General features: G+C 38.1%; 1 protein-coding gene across 2 annotated transcripts in view; it reads left to right on the top strand.

The window, feature by feature from the left end:
- The window catches only part of SDHD (succinate dehydrogenase complex, subunit D, integral membrane protein), an 18,794-nt gene extending 11,393 nt beyond the window's left edge, over window positions 1–7,401 (top strand). Inside the window, exons 1-2 of one of the 2 annotated variants that reach the window (XM_008577595.1) lie at window positions 927–1,331; window positions 6,432–7,401. In XM_008577595.1, the coding sequence (XP_008575817.1) occupies window positions 1,060–1,331; window positions 6,432–6,597 (438 nt within the window). In that variant the 5' untranslated portion in view covers window positions 927–1,059 and the 3' untranslated portion in view covers window positions 6,598–7,401. Of the gene's footprint in view, window positions 1–926; window positions 1,332–6,431 lie in introns of those variants that run through there. The other variant, XM_008577596.1, reaches the window with a different exon arrangement.
- Window positions 7,402–9,473: the final 2,072 nt, after the last annotated feature.

Below are 9,473 nucleotides of genomic sequence, written 5' to 3'. Positions count from 1 at the left end.
AGGGTTGCGATCCCGTTGCCGGTCCCGGTCCGGTACGGGCGCGACACTGAGGGTTGCGATCCGTTGCCGGTCACGAAAAAAGACAAAAAGGAAAAAAATAAAAATAAATAAAAAAAATTTCTGGGCCGAAACCGTGGCTCACTCGGGAGAGTGCAATGCTGGGAGCACAGCAGCACTGGTAGTGCTGAGGCCGCAGGTTCGGATCCTATATAGGGATGGCCGGTGCGCTCACTGGCTGAGCGCGGAGCGGGCAACACCAATCCAAGGGTTCCGATCCCCTTACCTGTCACAAAAAAAAAAAAAAAATTTCTCTTGATTTTTAAGTCAACCACTTACAGTTGCATCCGAGTTATGAGAGATTAGGCAAATCTAGTTTTTCTGCTTTTTAGAACTTTCTATCTTTGAGAAGTTTTTGTTTCTGGAATTCCTTTGCTTAGTTCAGTTCAATTTAGCAGAGTGGTTTTAACTTGGGAGTATATGGGGCTGAAGGAAAGCCCCTGAAGTTGTATACCTAGATTTTTATGTATGCGTGCATGCACATTTTTCTGGGAGGAAGCTCCCTCCTTTTTGTTAAATTCCCAAAGGGGTCTGTAACCAAAAAAAGATAGAGCTTTTCAAAGAATTGTTTAAAAGCCCATATTGTTTTTCACTTACTTAAAGGTAAGTTTTCACGTTCCATATCTGTTTTGGGCTATTTATCAGTAATGGGACACAAGAAGGATCATGATCCTAAAAGATGACATCAGAACTTTGTTTCTTTTTGAGTTGGCTGGTTTAACTTTGATTTGGGAGGATAGTCACATTACTTTCAAAATTAAAAGGTGTAAATAAACAAGTAATGTTTTAAAGGAGTTCATCAGGTGTCACTAACATATTCATAAGGTATTTGTCCACTTCACTGAAGTTCAAGACTGGCTTAATTCTGCAGAGATAGTTTGTCCATTTTCTTGCCTATAAGCAAAGCGGATCTGTCTTCTAATCAACGTGTAGGCATTGAGACATTCTTATGGTAAAAGATTTCAAAGAAGGAAGATAGCTCTTTCTCAATTATCTGTTTTTATGTCTGACTCTCCAGAGTTAAATCATATATGTTGTTTGTCAGTTTGGGTTATTTTGTGGCAAATTTTGAATGTGAGAGATGTGTGTTTCACCCCCTTAATTCTTATGAATCTGGTCCTTTTTGTAGCTGGTTCCAAGGCTGCATCTCTCCACTGGACCAGTGAGAGGGTTGTCAGTGTTTTGCTCCTGGGCCTGCTTCCAGCTGCTTATTTGAATCCTTCCTCCGCGATGGACTACTCCCTGGCTGCAGCCCTCACTCTCCATAGTCACTGGCAAGTACAGCGGTTCCTTCAGTATTACTCACTTTGTTTGCTGTAAGCTTGTCTCATGTATTACATATGAGGGAGAAGTTCATTAAGATACATAAGGCCTGCAGGAAATTTTAAAATATATATAAAATATTTATATGCCCAATTTATATATCCATCTGCCTATTCGATGTCTTTATTTCCATATCTGATACCATTTTGAATACAAGTGTAACATGTTATAAACCTGAGTTCCTGATCTCCCCAAATCTGTTCCTCCTGCACTCTTGAACCCACCTGAATTAATGGTATATTCGTTCTTCTATCTGTTCAAGCCTCAAACCTGGTCATTATGCTTGCCTCCAGTAGTAGTCTCCTAACGGATCCCCTTTGTGTCTGTTCCCAACACAGCAGCCTCAGTGGTCCTGTTAAAATGTTAAGTTAGAACAAGACATTCCCCTTTTAAAACACTTCGTCTCCTCATCTTAACTCAAACTGAAAGTCAGAATTCTTACAGTGGTCTATAGATGCTACGTGATCTGGCTTCCTGTTACTTCCCTCATCTCCAACTATTCTATTCCTCATTTGCACTGCCTTCCTTGATATTCCTCGAAATGCCAGAACCCTCCAGGCCTCAGGGCTTTACTCCTATTCCTTCTGCTTGAAACTCTTTCTTTCTAGTTATATAATTGGCTTCTTCCCTCATCTCCTTCAGAAGTTAAATGTTACCTTCTCAACAAGCCTTTCCTAACCACTCATTCAAAATACTCAAAATTGCAGTGTCCTTCCTGACATTCCTTATCTCTCTCTCCTGTTTTATTTTTCTCAGTAGCACTTACTACCTTCTAGGGTACTACATCATCTGTTTATTATTTTGTGTATTATTTGTTGTCCACCCCACCCTCCCGAATGAAAGCACAGGTACGGAAAATCACAAGAATCAGTCTGTGGTTTAATGAATCATTATAAGGGTAATACCACTCAGGTCAAAAAATGGAACTTTGCCACCTATTTCAGAAGCTTCTTCCTTGTGGTCCATCTCAGATATAACTGCTCCACCTTACACCCTCCCATCCGCTACCTCCCCACAGTCAGGAACCATTATCCTGACTTATAGTAATTACTTCCTTGTGTTTTGTCATAGTTTTATCACCTAAGTTTAGTCTTGCCCCTTTACTATGATACATGCATTTTTTTTTTTTTTTTTACTGTTTTTGTTTGCTGTTGTATCTCTAGTGCCTAGAACAATAGCAGTCAGTGAATACTCAGTTTCTATTTGTTTTATCTGGTATAATTCTTAAGACTGTAAGTTAATGAATCTTCTAAAAGGAGTGGAAATGACAGGTTGTGTTCCTTGAGTTGTTTCTTTTATGCCGTTTTGCAAGAACAATATGATGTCATTGGGAAGAGGTGGGAGGCGCTTTTGGATTGTTAAAAGTAGAAGGATTTGGGGGAGTATCTTAAACAAACCATTCATTTTTCAGATACGGAAATTAAACCCCAGGGAGGTTAAGTGACTTGTCCGAACCATTTTCTACCTAATGTTATCTCTTTTTTTGGCAGCTGGCTGGTATAGGTATCAAACCCTGGACCTTGGTATTATCAGCACCACACTATAACCAACTGAGCTACCCAGCCAGCCCCCTCTAGCTAATGTTAAAAAGGGTTTTACTTAACCTAGTTTCTAGAGTTGATTAGGAGAATTAGTCTTTGTACCAGATAGACCTTTCAAAATAAACACTATAACCAACTGAGCTACCCAGCCAGCCCCCTCTAGCTAATGTTAAAAAGGGTTTTACTTACCTAGTTTCTAGAGTTGATTAGGAGAATTAGTCTTTGTACCAGATAGACCTTTCAAAATAAAGGATTCCAGGTGCATGTGAAATATTAGACTACAAGTACAGTAATATTTCTCTAAGTGTGTTTCTTGGAAGGTGATATATCTAAATTAATGACAAATCAGAGTAAGAGAATAGTTCTAAAGAAACACATTTTATTAGTTGACTTCTTGATTCTCTTTTCTCCTCCACTTGCTTTGCTAATTCTGTTTCTTTTCACAGAAAAAAACTTACTTGGAAAAGTTGTCTATAATTATAATTGCTCTAGTTCCTCAGTATCCAATCTCTTTTAACCTGTTTTCATTGGACTTCTCTCTGGTTTAACTTAAATCATTCTTACCAAGGTCATCAAAGACCTTCATCTTTCTGAATCCAGTTGTCAATTCTCTATGCTACATTTGAGCTTTCATCAGCATTCAACTCAATTGACCATTTTCTCTTTTAAATTACTTTTCTTTGGCTTTTGAGGTGCCATAGATATCTCCTCTGCCAGGTCTTTCTCTTGTCTAACCTCTGAATGATAAGGTTCTCAGGACTCAGTCTGAGCATTCTTAATTTCTGTGTTTATACACTTTCCCTAGGCGAGCTTAGATCTGACTTCTTTTCCTGATTTGCATGCTTGTATATCCAGTTGTCTAATTGATGTACCACTTGGATGTGTTATGGTCAACCCAAATTTAACATTGCTCAGATCACTCTTTTCTCCCCAAATCTCTCTTGATTTCCCCTCAAAACTTCCTCCTCAGTTAAATTTTGTTGCTCAAGCTAAAAATCCTAGGAGTCATTCTAGGTAGTTCTTTTTGTCTTACTCCACATCTAATCCATCAGTTCTTTCTGTTAGTTTTCTGTTCAAAACATGGCTTGAGTTCTTACTTCACACCATCTTTCCTGTCACCAGCCTAGGTTAAGTCAACAGTCTTGCCTAGGCTACTTCTGGTGCCTTTTAACTAGTTTTCTATCTGTTTTTGCCCCCTTCCCCTGCCTGCAGTGTCAATTTCCTACACTACAGCTAGAGAGATCTTTTAAAAAGTGAAATTACATTTTCCATAGAAAATATACAAAAGGACATGAGAAATTGCTCAGCATCATTTGTCATTAGAGAAAGGCAAATCAAAACCATAATGAGATACCACTTTACACCCACTAGAATAACTATTATAAGAGACAGACAATAACCCGTGTTGCCAAGGATATAAAGAAGTTGGAACCCTCATACATTTTTGCTGGGAATGTAAAACATTGCAGCCACTTGGGAAAACAGTTTGGCAGTTCCAACAAAAAATTAAACATGGAGTTACTATATGACTTCCAATTCTACTTTTAGGTATATACTGAAGAGAACTGAAAACATGTGTCCACATAAAAACTTGCACAGGAATGATCATGGTACCATTATTTATAATAGCCAGAAAGTGGAAACAATTTAAATGTCTGTCAACTGATGAATATCTAAATAAAATATGACTTATTCATACAATGGAATATTATTTGGCCATACAAGGAATGAAGTATTAATACATGCTATAATATGAGTGAATATTGAAAACATTTTGCTAAGTGAAAGAAGCTTGGTACAAAAGACACATATTGTATGATCTCATTTATATAAAATGTCCAGAAAAGGCAAATCTGTGGAGACAGAAAGCAAATTAGTTTTTGAGTTATGAACTAATGAGTAGAGAGTTTCTTTTTGGGCTGATGAAATTGTTGTGGAATTAAATAGTGATGATGGTTACACAGCTCTGTGAACCACTGGATTGTACACTTAAAAGGATAAGTTTTATGGTACATGAATTATGTCTCAATAAAACTGCTATAAAAAATAGTAAAATTAGGTCATTCCTTACTGAGTGTATTACTGGCTTAAAAGGTATCAATGGTTTCCTATCATATTTCAAATGAAATTCAGACTCCTTATTGTGACCTTCAAGGCCCTATGTAGTCTGCCCCTTCCTTCCAATGATCTCTACTTCACTCATGTGCTCCAGCCACACCAACCTCCTTACCATTTTTCAGAGATGCCAGGGTCATTGTCACTTTTATTTAGAATGTCTTCTCATTCAGGTCATTCTTTCTAAATGTTTCTTTATAGCATATTTATATATAAAATATGTATTTTTACTTTTTCTTTCTCCTTCTCTAGAATGTTTGCCCATAAGGGCAGGGATGCTATCTTATTTACTGTAGTCCCAACATTTATTACAGTTTTGGCACATAATACTGTATCCGCTTAGTAAATTATTTTTGAATTAATGAGAACTTTGTAGAAGGGGCCGGCCTATGGCTCACTTGGGAGAGTGTGGTGCTGATAACACCAAGGCCATGGGTTCGGATCCCTATATAGGGATGGCCGGTTAGCTCACTTGGGAGAGTGTGGTGCTGATAACACCAAGGCCATGGGTTCGGATCCCTATATAGGGATGGCCGGTTAGCTCACTTGGGAGAGTGTGGTGCTGATAACACCAAGGCCATGGGTTCGGATCCCTATATAGGGATGGCCGGTTAGCTCACTTGGGAGAGTGTGGTGCTGATAACACCAAGGCCATGGGTTCGGATCCCTATATAGGGATGGCCGGTTAGCTCACTTGGGAGAGTGTGGTGCTGATAACACCAAGGCCATGGGTTCGGATCCCTATATAGGGATGGCCGGTTAGCTCACTTGGGAGAGTGTGGTGCTGATAAAACCAAGTCAAGGATTATGATCCCCTTATTGGTCATCTTTTGGGGGGGGGGGACCTTTGTAGAGCTTTTGTTTTAGTTAACAACAATAAGATTTTTTTTTTTTTTTTTTAAAGATGACCAGTAAGGAGATCTTAACCCTTGACTTGCTCAGCCAGCGAGCAAACCGGCCATCCTTATACGGGATCCGAACCCGAGGCCTTGGTGTTATCAGCACCGCACTCTCCCGAGTGAGCCACGGGCCGGCCCATAAGATTTTGTAAATAGAATAGAAATTAGTTACTGTCTCAGATATAAATGACTGGAAAATTGAATCAAAAGAATAGGAAGATGTCTTTATCACACTATTAGGAAACTCTTGGTTCCTTCATTTTGGCTTATGATTCTTATTACCAGAATTGCTTTGGTTTAGCATCTCAAAAAAAGTATAGAAATAATTTCACCTACAAAAATGGCTACCTAGAATCCTCTAAACAAGCTAACATTGGAATGGCAGATAGAACCATTGCATTTCAAACCTGACTGTTTTCTTGCAGCCAAGTTATCTGTATAGACTTCTAACTTCACTTGTGATTTTTCATTTGTGCTATGTTTTTTTTTTCTTTAGGGGCCTTGGACAAGTTGTTACTGACTATGTTCATGGAGATGCTTCACAGAAAGCTGCTAAGGCAGGCCTTTTGGCACTCTCGGCTCTAACTTTTGCTGGGCTTTGTTATTTCAACTATCATGATGTGGGCATCTGTAAAGCTGTTGGCATGCTGTGGAAGCTCTGACCTTTTTGACTTAATACTTTAAGAATTGATTGTATGCCTCTTTGCCTCTGCTCTGTCATGCCATTCAACTCACAATAAGGAAATAGCAGATAAATCCGTTGGTGGACAAACCTCTTCTAATCACATGGTTATTTTCAGAATTTAATCTTTGAGGAAAAGGTCTGAGAGGAATTATATCCAAGAAATTGTAAGACCGAGTTCTGTATTCTGGCAAGTTAATGGAGTTGTCTCCCAGCTTCTCACAAGACTCATAGTAAAACTAAACATTATATATGAGCTTTTGTGTTTTATCAATCTCTTAAAGAGAGTCCAGCTTTATTACTATGAATACATGTTCAAACTTATTCTATATTTGTCCTGGGAATAATGAACAAAGGGAAAAACTTAATTCATGAGTAAAGACTTTGCAGAAAATTAGACTGTGTTTGATTTTTGAAAACTTCCCTTCTCTGTTCAGTTGATACCAGCTACTAATGGTTACAAGTCCTAGGGAAACTTTAACGTTAGGAAATGCTGTTATTGCACAGTACGAATTTCTACATCCTAGGAAGAAAAACTTGGGAAACTTCTGTATATAGAGAGGTTCCACTGAGGGAAGAGGTCCCCTTTGTGGATGTATCAAAATATTACAAATTCTAAAATGAGACTTAATTTGCAAATGCGTTTTACTTGTCCTAAAATAATCTGTCCATGAATGTAAAACTATAAATAATAAATTGTTGTTTTCCCACTGGGAATCTCTAATGTGAAAATGTATTCTATGAAAAGAAAGTTTTTTTAAAAATTAGAATGTTGTATAATAAACAATGTATTCTACTCTTTTATGTATTAGCTGTCCCTAGTTTTATTCATTAGAATTAAGTGTCTGTTGCATCCACAGCACTAAAACAGAACTGAGTGTTTACATTTCCTTCTGGAGCTTAGGAGGGCCGGTTAGCTCTCATGGGAAAGCATGGTGCTGACAACACCAAGTCAAGGGTTAAGATCCCCTTACCGGTCATCTTTAAAAAAAAAAAAAAATTTTTTTATGTGAAAAAGCAGAGAGCAGAGAAACTTGTCTATCTTTCCTTAGTTCTGGTTGGAGGAAAGAAAGTCTGAAAATTTATGGCTACAGGCTGGTCCTCATGCCAGTTTGGAGCCAGAGTTCATACTACCTGCGTATCTCAAAAGACTATATGCTGCAAATTTAGCATTTACTGAGGTTGGTAGGGCCTGGTAGAAGTAAACACAAATCCTACTGGAGGAAGTTTTTCCCAACACAAAGTTCCAGTGAACATGAACTTCCAGCCAAAAAACCATGATACATGCAGGAACACCGTGAACCGAAATCAGCGCAAATGACAAACAGAACCACACTCACAAAGAATTTAGACCCTGGAATTTTCAGACAGACTCAACGTAAAATGAGATGTAAGTCTAACTATGTCAGCAATCTGATCAGGGATCAGAAGGTCTTTGGAGAAAGTGGTCAACACCTTATGTAATCTTGATCCATAGAATCTTGGGTGGTAGATGTCTACTTAAGGAAGTTGTCATTTTTCTGGAGACCTGAGTGTCAGGGTTAATTCTCAGTGAGGCTGGATGTCCAGGTTCTAGGATCCTAAGTACCTTTACACTACACTGGGAAGTATGTATCCATGCCACCATAGGCCTAGAGCTTAAGAACTATATTTGAGGTTAAAATACCCAAAATGGTCATTTCCATGTGGTTCTAAGGCTGACTTTATTGGTGTCTCTTCTAATAAATCTAGTCTCCCAGGTGTACATCATGCTGATGATGGTGGGAGGCACAATATATCCTTTCAGAATATATATTGGTATGTTGGGAATAAGACTGTATATGAGATTCATTTTTGAAAAAATATTACAAGATTGCAACATACCAAGGATGGAATCTGTTAGAGGATGAGTCAAACCCAGCCTCATGGAGTCTTCCTATAATAGTTTAATATGAGAATGTATGAAAATTTTAACAAAGTACATCATTAGTCCTAGGCATAAAACTTAGAACTAAGGGAAAGCTTTAGCCTACCAGAAAAGTTATAAACTATTATTAAAAAGTACTTAAAGGGTCATGATTTGGTCAACTAAATTAAATCCGTTTGTAAATGTTCAAATGTCTTTAATTGGGACATTTCTTCATATATTTTTTCTGGATTATGATAATTAAAATGAATAGTATTTTATCACCTATTGAACCTCTTAGGTAAATTTTTAAAAATTGATATTTTGTATTTCAGGGTTTTTTTTTTGTGTGTGTGTTTGTGTGTGTGACCGGTAAGGGGATCGTAACCCTTGTCTTGGTGTCACCCGCATCCATATACAGGATCCGAACCTGCGGCCTCGGTGCTCCCAGCACCGTACTCTCCCGAGTGAGCCACGGGTTCGGCAAAAATTGATATTTTGTAAAGTTTGAGCCAATTTGTCCCTGTTATTTGGGATATTATTATTATTTGCAGCATGAATATTTATTGGTTTAGAGGTAGTGTAGGAGATACCCAGCAGTTTGAAACAAAACAGTCTTGACAGAACGAATGTCTTTCCCCTTATCTACCCACCTACCCCCAGTGAAGGCAGAGTGCTATATTTTAGTTAGTCCTTCTCATCCAGAAATCAGATTGAACAACTGACTTTTTAATACCAGTGCTGGTAAAGCTAGAAAGTGCTCTTTGTATGTGGTAGTAGGCTTTAAAGTGTTAACTTTAATATGGGCTTTATTCTTAATAACTAGAATTTTCTTTGAGCGTTAAATTACCTTTAACAAGACATTAGTTTCTTTTCACTTTTTGATTGAGGTGTCTGAGGAACTTAGGAAACCCCTTTGTCCGCCCAATATGCTGAAATCAGAAGCAATCCTGAAAGCTCATCCACAGAAG

This window comes from Galeopterus variegatus, unplaced genomic scaffold (assembly GCF_000696425.1).
Source record: "Galeopterus variegatus unplaced genomic scaffold, G_variegatus-3.0.2 Scaffold1551, whole genome shotgun sequence".
Lineage (NCBI taxonomy): Eukaryota > Metazoa > Chordata > Mammalia > Dermoptera > Cynocephalidae > Galeopterus > Galeopterus variegatus.
This window is presented reverse-complemented; position numbering and strand designations above follow the sequence as displayed.